General features: G+C 34.2%; 1 protein-coding gene across 1 annotated transcript in view; it reads right to left on the bottom strand.

Moving 5' to 3' along the window:
• Positions 1 to 1,213: 1,213 nt before the first annotated feature.
• The window catches only part of PI15 (peptidase inhibitor 15), a 29,532-nt gene continuing 10,583 nt past the window's right edge, over positions 1,214 to 20,162 (bottom strand). The window contains exons 3-6 of the mRNA XM_011981977.1: positions 11,966 to 12,084; positions 10,825 to 10,957; positions 10,588 to 10,703; positions 1,214 to 7,175 (exon numbers count right to left, since the gene is read on the bottom strand). Of these exons, the coding sequence (XP_011837367.1) occupies positions 7,040 to 7,175; positions 10,588 to 10,703; positions 10,825 to 10,957; positions 11,966 to 12,084 (504 nt within the window). The 3' untranslated portion in view covers positions 1,214 to 7,039. The remainder of the gene's footprint in view (positions 7,176 to 10,587; positions 10,704 to 10,824; positions 10,958 to 11,965; positions 12,085 to 20,162) is intronic.

Raw genomic sequence — 20,162 nt, forward strand, 5'->3', positions numbered from 1 at the left:
AAAGTTGGGGTCACACATATTCAACTGAGGATGTGTGCCACCTCTCTATTTTGCTAAGACAGGATCAGGTGGGACCAATCACTCCTGCAAAAGGTAAGCACGGCCCAGGAGAGAGTCAGTGCTCCGTGGGACCACAGTGCCAAGGTTGCTGTCTCAGAAGGACCTAGGGCAGAGTCAAATGACAGCAGGAATAGGTGTTACTCATAAGAGCACAGTAATGGTGTATCTGGGAAAGCCAGTGTCTGCCTCGTCAGGGGGCATTGCCTCTCATGAGAACGTAGGCTAATTAGTGATCACCAGTGGGTAAGACTGAATGCGGTCATCACCCCCCGCCCCATTTCTTCACCTTCAGAGATGTCCAAGAATAGAAGGATGAGATTTTGTTAGCATCAGTCAGGCCTCTGCGGGGCTAGAAATTGCAGCACACACACCTCACACACCTGCACATGCATGCATGCACATACACACGCACCGATCAGTGAATGGAACCCCACCTCCTCTGGAGATGACAGAACTTCGCAAAATTGTGAGTGGAAAACCAGAGGCTTCAAATAGGAGGAAGTGAAGTGAGCAAGGACAACTAGCAAGAGAAAGAGAAGCTGAGAGAGAGCTGCAGGGTTGGGGGGAGATGCTCTTTGAAAAGGCTTCAGTTTGTGAGACTCTCTCAATGGTAAGGAAAAATTTAAATGAAGTCCTAGATTCTGGTCTTTCTCAGCTGGCCTGTGAGATCAACCATCTCATTAGAGATGAAGGAGTTACCCCTCTACAAGAAAGAGCCACCCTGAGAGTCTCCAGCCTTGGGCAGATTGGTGGCCTGAGATGGTGCCTCTCCCTTAGAAAGGCTTAGACGCCCTCTCTAGGAAGGAACAAAAAAATATTCATGGTTAACTGCTGCAGTTTTCCTGAGTCAGGACTTCCTGATGTTCTTTTCTTCTCCCTCCATGGAAATATCTTTTATAATGATACCTCAAAATATTTTGGGGGATTTAGTGGCAAAAGAAAGAAAGAAGGAGGGAAGAAAATAGGAAAGGGAAGGAAGAAAGAAAAGTAGAAAAGTTGGTGTTCAGTGATGCATTAAAGATACAATCATTGTTGCTTTAGAAAAGTGAATTATCTCTCATCAAAACTGGTAGATGGTCCATCCAACAGGCCAGTTCATCTAGTGTCTAATTTACTTTAAAATTATGAAAATAAAGAAAACAATTAGATATACTTCAAAAACAACACAATTAATTATACTCTTTTATTGAAAGAAAAGTAATACGATGGAGTTTAAAAAGCTACATTTGTTATGGTTCATAAGGACAGAGGTTTACACAGGTTTTATATATGTACACACTCACAACACTATATCACAACATCAGAAGCACCGTTTTTGCCACAGCATTAGGTAATGAATACAACTCCAAATTAATCTGTTTAAAAAAATATCTAAAATGATACAGTATATTTGAGGATTATATAAATATATGAGACATATTTAGATATTTTTAAAAAATAGTGTTTATATATATGCATCACAATCATCTCTAATTCTCAAAATATTGTGGTACCAAAATTCTGTTTGTCAAATAAAACATCAGATGCTGCAGTATGTATCCAAGCACCAGTTTAGCACAGTATTTAATTCTCCTCCAAACTAAAAGACTGCTAACACGTACAAACTGAACTGAGTATTTCAAACAACCGTTGGAATCATTTAGGCCCTCAAATTTTTTTTTTTTCATTAGCTGATTGTTCTTAGAGAAAAAAGAGGGAGCTAAACCATTTAGATTAATGTTGCTCTGTGTAGTAGAATCAATCCTGGGGCTCAGAGAAGAATATTCCTAGGCACTGGAGAAGGTGCGGGGAACAAGTAAGTCCATTTTATGTATGCTACAAATTGGAGTTTTGCATGGGATTTAGTTCATAGAAAAGGTTCTACTGCTTTAAAATAAGTTTGGAAATATCAATTTGGAAAGTGTTTCAAGGTAAATCTTACTTGATCATGCTAACATAATTTCAGAAATCTGTCAAAACAGATTACAAAAGAGATTACACCCAGATCACAAAAGATATACACCCAATTATATACCTAAACTGAAGGTTTACAGGAGAGTATTATCTATATTAGTTACAGATGATATAATCCTAAACTTTTACATACATTTTTCAATCTAGAAGGACTTTGAATGGAATAATACATTAGTTCAATAATATGACCAAATAACATTGTCAAATTATAGGCCAATAATTAAAAGTGGGGAAATAATCCTTTTATATATGAAATTGATTATTTTTCTATATGTTTTTTATCTTATGAACTGTGCTAAATAAAAATAAATGATCACTTCTGAAAGTGAGACAGTTATAATTCTGTTACTTAAATGTAATTCTAATTGTATTTATAAAGCTAACTAAATTTATAAATATATTTTAGCAATACCTAATTCAGAAAAAAAAAAAAAAAAAGGAGCATTTTAATAAGTGCTTCAGACCTGGAAAATCATGGAAAGCATTATTAGGAAAGTGGGTGCCAGAATATATTAACTCTCCTTTCCTCTTAGATCATGTTAATATTATCAAACATTTTTAGGTGTTGTCAGATTTAGGAAATATATGAGAATTCTAATATCGCGCAACAAATTTTTATGGAACAGAAATGGCTTTTGCTGTAAGTCAAGCAGCCATTAAGAATTTGTCCTCATAACCACCAGAGGGCGCCAGTGCCTGCAACATTATTAGTTGTAGACAATCTAACCAGTTTAGGTGATATGTGACTTTGGACATTGCCAAGCTATAAAAAAATTTTAAAAAGAAAATCAATAACTCCCAAAGAAATATATTTACATTCTGTAACACCTAAATAATTTTCGACTGTTGAATTAAAACAAGAGTTAATTTGCCTATTTTTGGTAAAGATTAATTTAACACAGGATTTTATTAATATTTCTGAATCAGGAATTGAATGGATAACACTTTTAACAATGCATAAAAGGAGCATTACTAAAGCCATCAACACTAACAATTCATTTAGCACCATATATTTAGCACCAGAACAGATACTGACAGTTCACACTGAATAAAAAACTTTAATTGCTAAGAAACTTCAAAACTGATAGCAAGGATATGTGGTAATTGTAATGTTTTCAGCACCATTAATCAATGAAGTGTTAAACCTTCTAAGTTTTTTACTGATCTCCCATAAGTCAAATTTAAACAATAACATCATTTTAAAAATTGTTTTGCATGTGTTCAAATGATTGGACATGATTATATGTTTCACCAACACAAATAATGACAAATTTTTATGAAACATAAAAGCAAAGATAATATTAGACATTAAGACAAATGTAACTTTATTCTCCCTAATCACTTTGGTAGGTAAGGGCTTCCATCTATGTCATGATTGGCATCCTTTGATACTGCAGAGCCTGGGTATATGGCTACACAGGAAGAACCTACACCAAAGTCTAAGCATTATTTTTCCTTCATAGTCCCATTCAAATTATGTGTTTAGTTTGTGCATATATTTCACAAGCACGGCATCAACACAGAACAAGTAAACTGGCTTAAATATGTATTCGATTTCATTATGTAGATCAGTTGGTTTCACACAAGTGCACATTATGAGAAAAATATCTATTGTTTCAATTCAAATATTCTGTGTAAACTGAACTTGCCCTAGTGTTTGGTCAACTCTGTGCTAAAGCTGCATGGAACTTTCAAATGAACGTTTCCATGAACTTTTCAAATGAATGTTATAGCGCTGCCAAATGAAATTTGTAGGGCAACTCTGTTGGGTGATGGGCCACAGAAGGGATGATGCTTAGACAACTGAACAGAAGCAAAAACAATAAGAACAATAATGACTTCATCCACATTTTTTGAGCAAACTTATCTATCATAACCAGAAACATTAAGACTGTGCCTACACAACTCACAGATAATTCTATAATGAAATCCATCAGTTTAATTCTAAAATTATAATTTTTCAGCCTCTTGATGATATGGAAGCCCCAAAACCTGTATTGTGAGAATATTAAAATTTTTCTACTGGTCATATAAAAAAATCAACACCATAGAGAGGACTGATGCTATGAAATACGTATGCCAATTACTTTTTTTTTTTTTTAGTGATACCTTTCCACATGAAAACCTTAATACTGACAATTTAAAGCTGCTCTTATGAAATAGCTTATACCCAGACCCTTTCTGCCTTTGGCAATTACAGTGAGAAATAGTTATCTTAGCACCATTGTTGCATGCTGTGAAAAATATGGCAGGCTGTGTTGATACTAGCAAACTTTCATTTGCTTTAGCCTGGAAAATAAAATATTTTACATGGCCACTTTATATTATTAACTTTAAAAAACAGAGTTAGAATAACAAATATACCCGTTATATTTTCAGCTGAGTTGTTAAATTATAAATAAACTTGTAGTTCTTGTCATGGTTTAGAAAGGACTGTTGCCTAAGTGTGTAGACCCTAGTCTTAATCTGATATATTTGATGATTTATCTGGATTTTTGATACAATCAAAACTTTGTATTTAAGATATTTTTGTCTTAAGCATGGAAAGATGGGATTTCTGTAAATTGTTGCCATTCTTGGCTTTATAGTTAATTCTAAAAATCCATTCATATAAGCATTTATTAAACATTTATTATGTTACACCATTTAAGAAGCTGGGATAAATACAAAGAATTAAACAGAGTTCCTGCCAAAGAGGGGCTCGTGAAAAATTTAATTTAATCTCAAATAAATGTTTCATAATATTAATGAAAATTTTAATATTCATGAATTTTTATTAATCTTGTAAATTTACCTTCATAAGAACTCCTGTGAAATATGTAGCAAATATTATTCTTCCTTAGAACTGAAAAGTGAACTCACAGAAGCAATTCAGCAACAAAACTGGAACTTAGTGTAGCCATCTTCTGTTTAATAGTACTTATTGCTGTTTCTGTAGAATGAATATAGCGAAATCGAAGAAGGAAAAACTTTCTAGATAAAATCAAGCAAATATCCAATGAATGAGCTTGCCCTACAATTGTCTAGATATATTAGAAAAAAGTTGGATTAAGACCTAAATAATGTAATTACTTCTATTCTCCATTTTAATCTCAAAATTATTTATCTTTAGTAGCATCTGCATATGTGCCCACAGAGGCAGAGTGGTATGATATCAAAGCATTTGGTCACCATATTCAATTTATAAGACTAATTGGGCCAGTCATTCGTCAAGAAGTAGACTCAATCTCCAGATGGTGTATTTCTTCACCACTGAATGGATTTAACGATCTGTCATCTTTCAAAGTATCCAACCTAAGAAACTGCAAATGTGTATGGAATTTTAAACAAGTAGCTTCCTTCTGTTATTTGCACTCTGGAACTAACCATATTTAATTGTTCTGTAATTCTATGGAAGCATTACACAACCTGAATAAAACACACACACACGTACTTGAAGTGCAATATGTTAAATGTCTGGACCAATATGTTGTATTCTCCTCCCTGAAAGAGATTTCATGATAGGAAAATGTTGCATTTCCAAATTACATGAGGAAAATTTTCATAGTGACTTTGAATGGATTTCCATGATCAGACTCAACGAAGAACTGAAAACGTTTCTTCTACAGAAACACAAAAGTAAAGTTGGTAACTAGCCCTTAGAAAAGCATCTGAAAAAGGCTACTTTAACAAAATCATGACTGCGTGTGGTGTGCACGAAGGATCTTTCGTACAATACTCAAAGACCCAAGAAGATACATAGATTGAGTCAATGACAGACTAAACAACAAAGAGATAGAGGTGGCCTCAGCACCTCCACATCTCTTCCTGAAATCCTTCGCCTCCTGCTGACAGGCCTCAAGATGTACTAGACCCTAAGCATAGCCCATTCTGAAGCTCTCCATCTGGTAGTTAGGTGCAATTACACTTTTCATACCTGTTCCCTGAATTTTATTTCTCTTGAACTTCATTAGTTTTCTGACGGTCTTACTTTCTCTTTTCCAAAGTCACAGCTCTACGATCTGCTCCAGAAATCTTGGCACTTGTTAATTCTTCCCTTCCCCTTCTCATTCCAAGCACCGTAACTAAATTTCCATGAGAAGCAGAAGCCTTATGTATGTATTGCACTGCATGGCTTATTACTTGCTCCACGTACAGGTAAATACTGCTGTGTCTGCTTCCTTCAAAAATAATTTTATAGCAAAATCACCAGTCAGCATTATTTCCTGAATATTTTGTGAGCTTCTTGAGGGCAGGAACCATGTCTAATTATCTCTGCATTATCAGAACATAACTAGCAGAGTGCCTTGCATGTAGTAAGCGTTCAACTCATGATGACTGATTCAATAAAATGAGACTAAGCGGAAGGCATGATTTGAGAATTTACATAAGATATACGTTGGCATTATCCTTTGGCAGACTCAAATAAGAAAAAATATCTCCAGAATGAAATTTACGGTTACTTAATTAAATTATTGTTTCCAGATATCACTAAGTGCTATTTTACAAATTAACATTTTGTGGGTATCATAGAAATGGGTGCTAAAGAAGTCCCATCACCTCATGTATATCTGAAAATAGTTTTTTAAAAATTTCCCTCAAGTTGACTACTGAATCATATTGCTATCTACGTGTAACATCACATATTACATGTTTGTGTGCATATATAAATCCATATACATATATATGTATATGTATACATACACACACTTACAGGTCAAATATATACTTATTCCTTAGGAACATAATGATATAATTCCTTTGGAATGTAAATTTTAGGATTGGATGCATCAACTATGTCATCATTACATATACAATATCTTAATTTAGGCTTAGAGGTCAGAAAACAGAAATTGATGTTTCAAATATCTCAAAGGATTAAACAAACATGCTAGACAAATACTAATTTATACAAAGGAATACTAAAAGGAAAACAAGATTAGCACAAAATATGTATAATATGTGCAAAATTCAATATATATATATATATACACACACATGCCCATGTTCCCAGAAATCATTATATTTCCTGGAGGAAAAGGTAAGCTTATTTAAACCAGTACAGGTAGTTTGACGTAACTCCTGGAAAACACAGATTGTCAGTACAAGATCCCCCATAACTGGGAGGACAAGATGAACATGGTACCCCTACTTTATACGGTGCTTCTCCAATCCAGTTGCCTCTAGAAGGGGGGGAAAAGAAAAAAGATAGCCTTAATGCAACCCATCCATTTTTTACAAGTAGATTGTCCTTAAGCCATATATTCATATGTATTAACATGTGATGATCTGTTTGAGAAGTTGCTTTAGAAAGTCACCGAAAGTTATAATCATTTCTTATTTCAGTAGTAACTTATTCTGTATATCTTGCTTTTAAAATATAATCTGAGTATTGTTGATGCTATGTTAATTTACAGATAAGAAGTTTCTCCCTGCAACACCTGATGACACAGAGTCCTGGGACACCAGGCTCATTCCACTCAAATAGCTCTCCTTCTACAGCAGATTTCTGGAGCACATACTCAGGCCATATTCCCTTAAACTTACTCCTTTTAAACTAATACTAATGCTCATCTAAGGATGATTATAAAAACAAGCTAATATTTTCTGGGAGACTTAAAAGTAATGGAATGAGTAACAAGTTATCATATACACAAAATATATATTATCATCAATAAAAGAAGATTTGCTTCTAAAGCTGTAAAGTATTTTAGATTCCCAATCTTCATAAAATGAGACGTGAAAAACTTCATACATGGTGTAATGGTATAAACCAATATACCATTATTCTCATATTAAGAGCATAATGTCTCTCAGGAACAATTAAAGGTGATTTCAAAAGTTTTATTTCATATGCAAATTCATAGCTACTAATTGTTTTAAATTAGTGCTATTAGATTTTTGATAATACTGAGCCTATCTAGTTGAATTACTTTGTGTTACCAATATTTTTCCTTCACTGTGTTGATAACCATTATCATAACAATAAACCAAAATCTCCACTTTACAGTGTTAAACAGCCATAATGTCATACTGTTATTTTGCTCTTTTAATTATAAAGGAAAAGTTAATAAATGTGTTTTCAGTAGCGTGGTGATAAGTAACTAGAATACTAAGAAATAGCAGTATAGACAGCAATGTGAAGACAATTCAATGGTCGGGAGAAAATTTGTTTATCGGTGGTAAAAAGTCAGGGTTGAAGATAAGACAACAATAGGTAAGAGGCTAAAACGTAAAACAAGTGGTCCTCATCTTCCTGAAGACCCAACTAAGACCCAGCAGTGACTCATAAAGAGTCATATAAGTAAGACATGAAAATATCTTGATCAAAAAAAAAAAAAAATTCAGACTTTTATCTATAAAAAATCTATACAGGAAAATCTATCTTTAAAATGAAAAACTTTTATTCATATTACAAAACGAGATGGGATTTTAAGACTGCCCACCTCTATTAAATTTATTCTACACTATGCTCTAAGGATAAGCTTCCTCATGCATACTTTTGATGCCGTCACAGGCTTGCTCAAAAAGGTTCCAGGGGAACCCATTATCTTACGAGTGTAGCTCGCTCTCTTATTCTAATCCTGTACCATTCATAATCTTATTTCCCTCTATTTTTTGTTTGTTTGTTTGTTTTGTTTTGTTTTTTGAGACAGAGTTTTGCTCTTGTTGCCCAGGTTGGAGTGCAATGGTGCAATCACAGTTCACTGCAACCTCCACCACCCAGGCTCAAGCAATTCTCCTGCCTCAGCCTCCTGAGTAACTGGGATTACAGATACACACCACCACACCAAGCTAATTTTGTATTTTTAGTAGAGAAAGGGTTTCACCATGTTGGTCAGACTGGTCTCGAACTCCTGACCTCAGGTGATCACCCGCCTTGGCCTCCCAAAGTGCTGGGATTTTAAGAGTGAGCCATTGCACCCGGCCCTCCCTCTATGCATTTACCAAAAGCTATAAAAGCATATGGGCCAAGCCAATGCTATCTTAATTTCATCTTTTTTGTCGATTTGTTTTTCACACATTTTTGGAGCACATATTTTTAGAAACAGAAACTTGGAAATAAAATTGTATTATAAGTAAAATTATTACATATTTTATACTATAAACTTTTACGTAAATGTCCGATTTTATTGAATAGAGGATAATTATATTCAAAACAGTGAATCAGCCAATTTATACACTTATACTATTCATTCTTTCATTTTATGCTATTCTAACTAAATTCTTTCTCTTTCTCTCTCTCTTTCACTTATCTCTTTGCCTCCTTCAATTCCTTCTTCTCTATCTCTCTCTCTCTTTCTCTCTCTCCCTCTCTCTTTTTCCCACTGAATAACAGTTAGACTTGACATAATTTCATATTAGGTTTGGAAGAATTATTCAGCTACCAATCAGGACTTGAAAACCTTCTTCATTACTTAGTTTTCAGAAAAATTGTTCTTTATTACAACTGAAATGTAGCATGTTAATGTAATATCTTAATCTCTTGGACCTATAAAGCAATAATATATCTCACCGATAACATTAGAAAATTATAACTATGGGCCAACAATGAATAGTTACATAAATGAAACAAAAATCTCTTAGACTATTTGGGTACCAACTGGTCTATTTATGTCAGGGAGAAAGGGTAAAGATTTCATAGGAAAATACAACGTGTAAAACTAAAACTTTCATATAAATGTACAATTTTAATGCTTTTTTAAATAATGTAGACACAGTCTACTTTCTGAATCTTCCTATTCTGATAATTATGAAGAGGGGAACACAGGGAGAATCACTATTTTTCTGACTTTGTAAAAACACTGCCACTGGCATACTACCATATAAATGAGTAATGCAGTTATTTGTGAAACATTTTCTCATTCCCTCCCCATGTTGGAATAGCTGGAGAAAATCTTTGTTTGAGACTTACTTTGGAAGACACTAGCAATGTCATAAATCCTTTGCACATTTTGGTATTTATTCCAAATGGGAACAGAATTGTGTCTAAATATTGGAACATTTTATCATCTGAAGAGTTATTGTAATCAAGAGGCATTTTACCAAATGCTGATAAATGTTTAGCCTCATAAAGAATGTTCACGAATATGGCTATATCTTATAATGTTTGATAAATTTCCATAATCCATTTTATGTATGCCCTAGGATTAAATTATGATTTTTTAAATATAAAAAATAAGAGAAGGAAGAAGGAATTGACTTCCAATGCTTTGCTAAAAAGGTAAGCCAACATTTTTGTACTGATAGATGAGAATATCACGGAAGATTCTTCATTTATTTTATATAGTTATTAAAAGCTTGTGTGGTACAGTGTTTATTTTACAATTGCCATAATTAAAACCTATGGTAAGGAGAATTTAGCGAGCCCTAGCATTTCAAATTGCTTTGCCTACAATTTTAGACTAGAATCCCCGTCTTTGTGAAAAGTAATCTTTCAGCTAATCCTTTTTTCAGAAATATTGGATGTGGATTTGAAGATTAGAGGCCATTATAGCTAAGTCCTACTCACTTACCTGTCACAGATACCTGTCAGCCTAGGGATATTTACCATCTTTAAAGGATCCAGGAAACAGAATCCAAACTGGTACTTACTTTGGGGCATAGTTGCATACCAAGTAAACTGCACGTCGCCAGACAGATCCCCAAACATTCATGTTTTGGCAAGTATGAATTGCACATCCTATCCGATTGGAAGTGGCCCAAACCATCTGTGAAAATAAACCAATATACTATTACAGACGTCAGAGCTAAGACAATGCATGTCCACCAAAATAGTATTAGCATATTTTAAAAGTATGAATCAAAAATGAACAAGGTCATTGAAATAACCTGCGTATAATGTGTGCACATGGGACCAAAACATCTCATAGGACATCTGGGGTTGCAATCCTGGGGATATGGAAAAGCATAATCTTTCACTTCATCATACCATGGCTTGACCAACTGGAGAATAGAGCGATATCTGCATATCAAGAAAATAAAGAAATCAGAGTGCAGCAGTGGTAATATATAAGGGACTCATGTTACACTGTAAATTGATTATTCTTTTTACAGATTATTCATGAAGATCCAAGAGCACGTCCACCCCTCACAATCACCATCACCACCTAGTCAGGTCCTCTATTCCTCCAAGTGGGGCCAAGCAAGGAAATGGCCAGGGCTGGAGTAAGTGATTCTGTATTTGTCTAAACATGTGTCTGGTCATTCCACAAAGAAAATGCAAATAATCTCAGGAATCATCAATGTCTTATTTAATCCATGTCGAAAACTTCCTCCATCAGAATTTTATAAGCAATTCAGAATTAGATGTATAAAAGTAGTCACAATAGTAGAACCCAGTGCATTTTTTTCACTTCAGTTTGATTTCCCTTAGTTTTAATAATAGCACAGTTGATTTTCCTCCCTTATTTGGGGGAGATGGGTCTTTGAAATGTTGGATAATGACATTGCACAGTGGCAGAAAAATTATCCTAGCAAATTGGAATAGCTTTTCCCATAGCTGCCTATACCTGCATGTATATGTGTGTGTATAAATATATGTAAATGCATACATTTTTATTGTATACATTTAGGTATATGCAGGTATATGCAACTATGGGAAAGTTTCATGCATGTACATATGCACACACATACACACACACAGCCTCTGCGCAGTCATGGAGCTTTTTCCTGAGATGGAGGGGGCAAGATACAGCACAGGCTTAACCCTTTCTAAGATTCTGTGAGCTCAAAGAAAAGTCCAGGCTAAGGGAAGGTGTTCCAAGGGTGAAAAGGGGAACTGGCACTTTAACCCAATTAAATAATTCTGGAAGACATCTAAAATATTCATAGACCAAGCATTAGTACCTGACACATAGTGAGCATTCAATAGGTATTTGTTGATATTATTTGAAACTGATGTAATTCCCTCCTAGAGTCCATAATTCATAAAGCCATATGGATGAACTGCATCAGTGAAACTACTTCCTACCTTCCAGTGCGTACAGATAGATTTTGGCCCAAAAATCTCAGTAAGTAAGAAGGTCCATGGTCCCAAATGCAAGTAGCGGCCCAAGCCTCTGCCGATTTCGCAAGATTTTCATCCCAAACCTGTAGAGGCAAAAAGTCTTCAGCATTACGGGATTTGCTAATAATAAACAAAAAGTAAGATGGAATAAATGTTGTTACTATTTCCTAGAGTATTTCTTCTTTTCTTTTCTTTTTTTCTTTTCTTTTCTTTTCTTTTCTTTTCTTTTCTTTTCTTTTCTTTTTTTTCCTGGGCTGGAGTGGAGTGCAATGGTGCAAACTTGGCTCACTGAAACCTCCACCTTCCGGGCTCAAGCAATTCTCCTGTCTCAGTCTCCTGAGTAGCTAGGATTACAGGCGCACACCACCACACCCAGCTAATTTTTGTATTTTTCCTAGTGATGGGATTTCACCATGTTGGCCAGGCCAGTCTTGAACTCCTAACCTCAAGTGATCCACCCACCTCCGCCTCCCAAATTGCTGGGATTACAGGTGCGCGCTACCACACCTGGCTAATTTTTGTGATTTTTTTAGTAGAGACAGGGCTTCACCAAGTTGGTCAGGCTGGTCTGGAACTCCTGACCTCAAGTGATCAGCCTGCCTCAGTCTCCCAAAGTGTGGGGATTACAGGCATGAGCCACCACTCCAGGCCTCCTAGAGTTCTTTTAATTCTGATTCCTGAGACTGCTATAGCTAAAAGAAAGCAAATTCAGGCCACTGTTATTCAAAGTTCTGTAATGCAATATGGTTATACTACAAAAAATTACTGCCTTTTCAGTGTCATCTAGATCCAACATTCATACATCAGTTTTAGTAAAGAAAAGGTTAACAAAAATACCATAACTAGTTGTAACTTGGGGACAGCTCATCTTGACTACTGAAGTTTGAATCCAACAAAGTCCATTGGTTTTCCTAGAGATAATTTTCACAGCCATCAGGAGCCATTATATTAATATATTTTAAGAAACAAAGATGATCCAATTTATTCAAACTGATTTTACCAAAATTAACAATGTCTAAGTTTATATTGCAACATTTAAGGTCATACTCTATTATGATATAACAAATCCCATAGAGTCTACATACATAATATGATTTGAATCATTAGTGGTAATAACAATAATACTATGAGAATTTACATTTTTGTTGGCGTAAACTAGAAACAAACTAATACAAGTAACACTGCTACATAGTGTTATAAAAACATAGTACTTCATGGTTCAATGAAATAAATTAAGAAAAATAGCAACTGTTGCTTTCCTTTACAGAGGAAGCTAAGTTAATAAGGATGTTAGTGATGTATGGTAAATTTTCTTTAATTGAAAACTATTGTACGACAAAATTTGAATGAGCCATGGATTTAACATACATTCATATTAGTTACCATATGGATTGGCATACTCATGTCCATAGCCACAAGACGAAACCAAGTCGAGCATTTGTGGACCTGCCAGTAATAAATCAGCTCTGAAATGGTAATCTATTTTCCAGCAAGTCATAAGGTACAAAAATACAGAATAGAGGATATTTATAATTCTTATACATATTATAGAAAAAGAAGTTTGAAAATTTTCTCTTTTAACATAATTTAGTGATGTATTTACCTGTTGAGAATAATTATTTTAAAATTGGTTTCATAGTTCAATGTCATGGCATTATTTCCTAAACTATTTATAATATTTATATATTATTCTACCTGGAAAAATAGTGTTCACGTTGTGACTAGACAGTGGTTAGCAGTGTATTTTAGAAATTGAGACCTTGTGTGAAGAAGGAAGCAACAGTTTTATAACCACTTATATTTACATGGAGCTTATATGAGGAGGTATGTAAATGTCCTATTGATCTTTTTGTCCTACTTTTCTTCCATCAGATTGTGTTCAGCTAAGCAAGGATTAGTAGCTATGCGTTCACTGTAAGTTACAAGCTTTCAAGCAAACTCATGGGAATGCTCGACCATATCACTGAAAAGGCTTCATTTCCCTCAAGGATAATGGATTGCATAGATTTATGTAATATAATAACATATTTAATTGAAAGAAACTAATTTAGTGATTTTAAACAAAATAAGAAAAAAAAAGATGAACTCTTCAAGAGACCCTGTTACCTCAGGAGGCCTACTTTCAAAAGAGATTTGTTAGTTACTCAGAAATAGTTTTAAATTAGGAAAAACAAAGTCATCTTACACATATTGACCTAGGATGGCATAAAGTAAACTCACTCACAGAGTTCATATAAAAATTATAGCACTCTGGGGCTGAAATGAACTTTAAAAAACATTTCATTTGGTTGAAAATTGATTTATCAAATATTTTTTCTTCTGACCAAATATTAACAAAGTATGGATTCATAAAATATTGATTGCAGTTCACCACAATACAAAACACTACAATTAATTTATAAAGGCATTTCAGATGGAGTAGCTTCAACAAATTATGTCCCCTAAAAGGTCATTAACAAATTGTAGTTACTTGGGAAAAAGTACATGTATCCATTCTGTACATAATTGGACTAGAGTGCACACTCAGATCTATAACTGCTAAAATCACTTCTTTATAATCCTATGCTGAAATATTAGCACACCATGCACACATAGTGCTGACCTGGACCAGTGACTAATCAAGGATCCTGTGCTCTAACCCTAATTCCACTGCTAAGGTCATCTGCGACTGAGGCCATGTCAATTATGATCTCCCAGTTAACTCATCTGTAAAATGAGATTGAATGAGGTCATCCTCAGGGTCCCTTTCATCTTTAACTTTTTGTGATTTCGATACACTTGAGTAGCCCTAGCATCAGAGCCAGGAAGATCTATGTTCTATTGGCCTGGGATTTCCTCAGTTCTGGTGTTTTCCATATCATGGAGAAAGCAAATCTAGATTACTTTCAAAATAATTAAAAATATTCAAGACATTTCTTTTTCCTTATCTCACTCTCTATATGTATATTGAAACATCACATTGTGCACCTTAAATATGTACAATAAAAAATAAGTAATAAAAAAGGCATTTAACAATTTTAAAAGTAATTTACCATATGTAATCCTATCTTTATACTCATTCATATATTTAAAAGCTAAATATTGAGTATGTCAAAAAGATAAACTAAAAAGTTCATGCCTGAAAAATATCTTACAAGACCATCCTTTGTTAACTATTATAGGGAATTTTGATATGAAGAAAATGTGTTCACTGACGTCCATGCTTTTAGATATTTCTATGTACAAATATCATATATTGGAGAAGGTAGTTACAGGGAAGGAGGGATAATTGCTTTCTCTCACTGTGTTTGCTTTTAGGAAACTGAGAGGGTTTCTACCTGTCTCCATGTCCCTAAAGGAAGATTCTGGAAAGTCTGGCAGGTACTGTCAGACTCCCACATGGAGACAGGACTGATCTACCCTCTGATGCTCACTGCGGGGGACGTCAGAGGGCCCCATTCTCTTTCTTTGCCTCTCTGTCTCCAGGCAGAACTCACATCTACTCGAGAGAGAGGGAAGGTCTGGCTTAAGCAGTGAGCTCTAAAATTTGGGAATTACATCGTATCCTCTGGTAAAACTGAGACCTACATTTACTTTCTCTGTCTTTCTCCACTGGTTACAATTCCCAGGGAAAGATCGGTAAGTGATTTATCCCCTTAGTCTCCAGTTATTTAAATTTATTAATATGAGTTTTATTATTAATATTAATTATTAATATTAATTAAGTTTGACAAGCAATGATAACTTTATTTAATAACTATCAGAACCACATGAAGAGAAGTTGATTAATGGGTACAAATATAGAGTTTGATAGAAAAAATAAGACCCAGTGCTTGATAGATAAGTAGACTATAGTTTGCAATAATCTAGTGTATATTTCAAAGTAAATAGAAGAGAGTTATTCAAATGTTTCTAGCATAAAGACACAAATTTAAAGTGATGGTTTTCCCAATTACACTGATTTGATCTTTACACATTATATGAATGTATTAAATTATCATATGTACCCTAAAGTATTTCTATTATGTATCAATAAAAAATTTAAAAAATTAAGAAACAAAAAATATAGAAATTTTCAACAAAAAAGTGGGGTCCGTAAGAACCTATGATTAATTCTTTCCTATCTGGAAGCTTCAAGTTGTAATGAATGCTGCCATTGTAATTATGGGAAACATTTAACAAGTTATGAAAGTTCAGAAAATGAAGATGTAAATTATTTAAACATTTCACTTAATTTATTAATTTCCAGATGCTTAATAGGCAGCCTATCTGACAAATTTCTCTGAGTGTCTGTAGCATTTATTTAAAATGATTTTAATGTACTCTACAGATGTATCAGTGGAAGAAAGAAGGGCACAGGTGTGTACTTATTTCTATGAAATGCCTAGTAAATATGCAACATATTGTTATCTATTCTTGAAAAAATTAAACACCTAATATATACGGAGCTCTTATTAAACCAGATTTAACATTCTGACATCTTAGCTCTTATCCCTCTCAAAAGATGAGGTATTTTCACAGATAATTTGCTTGTAAACACTTAAAATATTTCAATTTAAAAATGAGGCAAAATTAAGAATATTATGCGTAAATATGCAAAAATATTTACAAGACCCATTAGAAGTTATATATTATGATTAAATTAGATAAATCAGATAAATTTTAATTCATAAAATTAAAATGATTCATAATGGTGTCAGAATATGCATATGCTTGTAGGATGCTTTATTGCTTCCAAGCAGTTTTCTTCCATTCTTTTTTAATTAAGAGACATTCAGTTGGTCAGCTCATACATTGGTTGATTTAGCTTTGGACTAAAATATTCACCATAAGCTATTGTGCTTATAAATAAAATTAGAGAGTTTGAGGTAGACACAGTACCTTGTCTGAGAAGCACAAGAAGTTGAAACCACATAGTCAAACTAAGACATGACACATATCCAGAATTCACACTGAAGTCATTTAAATATCTAAAAGAGTAGTGATGCCAAGAGATAGAAGGAATATGAAAAGAATGCAGGATTCTCATCAAGTTCAGAGATCTTTATAACTTGAGTTGAATACAAAATTGAGTTAAAAATGTTGCTGCATGGGCAAAGGTTGCTGACTTCCATTAGTAGACAGAAAAATTTGATAATACTGATCCAAACCAGATATGAGGCTGTCTTATCAATTGTTTTTCTAAGTTTTGGGATCCTCAACACAGTGGCAGCCAGGACCATGAAGCCCACTGACATCTGAAGATGTTGTCCTAAATCCCAGCCACTATCTCTGGCTAATAAGAAATGCAATAAGAAATGGAAGGCAACCGCCAAAATTACTTGGGACTCTATTCCTAAACCTGATTGAGATGACTTATTTTCCTTTTTAATTGGGTAAGATCCTCTAACTCCAAATATAAAAATTAAATGTAGAGATGTTTAAAATGATAAAATTTAAGGTAAAAATCCAAATAATGCCCATTCTCACTTATAAGTGGGAGCTAAACATTGAGTACACATAGACACAAAGATGCGAAAAATAGACACTGGGGACTACTTGAGAGGGGTGGGAGGAAGGTGGGAACAGTAGAAAAACTGTTGGGTCTTATGCTCACTACCTGTGTGATGGGATCAATTTACTCCAAACCTCAGCATCATGAAATATACCCAGGTAACAAACCTACCCATATACCCCCTAAAATACGAAAGTTGAAATTACGTTTTAAAAAACATTAAAAAGAATGAGTTTTTAGGGTTAGGACTCTGATCTTATTTGATATTACTAATATATGTAATGGTAACAAAAATGCCCTATTACAGTAACATGTTAGTCTTATATTTTCAATTTAAATATATATGGATATAAATACTTGAATTTATGATTTTACATTGAAAATGATAAGAAAATCTGTTAATTTTTTCTACAGTTTTGCAAAATTTAGGTGAATTGAATCACTACATTTCTTAGAATTATATAACTTATTTAACTATATGGAAAGTATTACTATCAATAAATATATTGAAATACTAAAAAAGAAAATCAAATCTATTAAACCCGTACATGCAGTTTAAGGAATTTAATTTGCAAGTGGTAACAAACATTAAATAAATGTGATTGTCAAAACTTACTATACTTATGAAAAGAACAAAAATTTATAAAGTTAAAATGTTAAGGAAAAAACACGAATATTAATTTTGAAAATTAAAGTGACCTTTGAGAAGTCTATTCTACACATGGAAACCATTTTCAAATACACACAATGCTGAAAATAAAAATATCAGACTTTGAATTTTGGGGGACAGATATACAGTTATTTTCTAGATGCCGTATCAATGGCATTGGAGATAGTATGGCATGCCCTATAGACATTTATTTTTTCTTGGATGTTTATGTGTCATTTCACATATATAATATAAAAAGCAAAAACATCTTACATAGATGAGTTTTTATTTTTAAAATAATTTAGCTAGGGCTATTTGATCTTTTTCTTAGATTGGGAAAAGAGTGCTAACCTATAGAAGTGGGGAAAAAAAGGCATTAAAAATTAAGTGATGCCAAAATTATTTTCCTTTAGGGCAGCCAAAGGCTTAAAAACACTTCATAGGCATGATTACGGTTCTGTTTTAAAATTAGTGGATTTATCCTCATTAGATAGAAATGCTTGTGAAATGGCCAATAAGGGAAGCTGACAGCTGAATACACAAGCACTTGTGTTAAACCAGACAGGAGGGCAGTACTGAGCCTTGTTAGGCCAGGGAAGGGGAGGGTGGTGCAGAGGATGAGAAAGGGCTTTCATAGGAGAATTTGAGAGTGGTGATTAGATTAATTAGATGATATTAAAATAGTTCTTTGTAAGAGTAGAAGAGGATTAAAGAAACTTGATTTAAAAAGCATTCCCTTCAACCTCAAAAATAACTACAAAATATGACACTATATTATGTATATCAAAAAATATAAAGGTGAGATCCAGAGGATTTTTGTAATGTTTGAAGAAAGATAATGAATTCTTTCCTTAAATAAGATGAGTATTATCTTTCATGTAAATTTCTTTATCTATAAAGAGATGATGCAAGTTGCACTATTTTTAGGGGCTCTGAACTGAATCATTGCCAGCAACATAAATATCTTAAAAGCACATAGATAATTGTAAAAATCCTCTTTTGAACCCTTTTCCTATTCCAACTGCTATGCCATTCTTCTCCTTTCTTTTACAACAAAATTCCTCGAGAGAGTTGTCTTCACTGGGAATTTCCAGTTTTGCTTCCCCCATTTTCTCTTGAGTCCACCCAAGGCAGATTTTCCACCCTATCCCCACTCCACCCAAGCAGCTGTCTTCAAGGTCATCAAAGGTCATCTCCTGGTCATCACCTTCCTTGGTCTATCAGCAGCTTTTGGCATGCCTGACCACTTGCTCTTTCTGGACACACTTTCATCCCTTGGTTTCATGACTCTACACTTGTCTTTTTTCCTCTGGCTGCTTCTTCTCTATCCCTTTGCTGATTCCTCCTTATCTCCACAACCTCTGTGTGCTGGAAAGTTCCCAGGGCTCAGCCCAAGTCCCCATATCCACTTCTCCTTTTTTTCCATCCTTGTTTCATTTATATTCACTGCCCAGATAAACTCATCCAGTCTCATGGATTGAAGCACCAACTGTATGCTGCTGGTATTATTCCAAATTATATTTCTAGACTCTCAGTTGAATTTCAGACTAATTTATTCAACTACCTACTTTTCCAAAGTTGAACTCCAAATATTCATAACCTTACCCCCATCCCTCCAAACCAACTATTCCTGCTGTCTTCCTGGTATCCGTGAATGACAATGCCCTTTCTCTAGTCCAGGAATCAGCTAACTGTGGTGGACAGGTCACATCACCTCCACTGCCTGTGACATATTGTCTATGATGTTTTCCTGCTACAAAGGCAGAGCTGGGTAGTTGCAACATAAACCATAAGTCCTGCAAAGCTGAACATATTTATTATCAGGCCCTTTACAGAAAAAGTTTACTGGTTGCTGTTCTTTATTGCTCAGGCCAAAAATCTAGTCATCTACTCTATTTTTTTAGCCTACATCTGCTCAGTGAGCAAATCTTGTTGACCCTACCTTCAAAATACTGTATATCTAGACTATAACCACTGATCACCACCATCACTGAATATCTGGAGCTCAATTTTTGAAAAGTACGTAGGTGAATAAATTA

Source organism: Mandrillus leucophaeus, unplaced genomic scaffold (genome assembly GCF_000951045.1).
Source record: "Mandrillus leucophaeus isolate KB7577 unplaced genomic scaffold, Mleu.le_1.0 Scaffold233, whole genome shotgun sequence".
Taxonomy (NCBI): Eukaryota; Metazoa; Chordata; class Mammalia; order Primates; family Cercopithecidae; genus Mandrillus; species Mandrillus leucophaeus.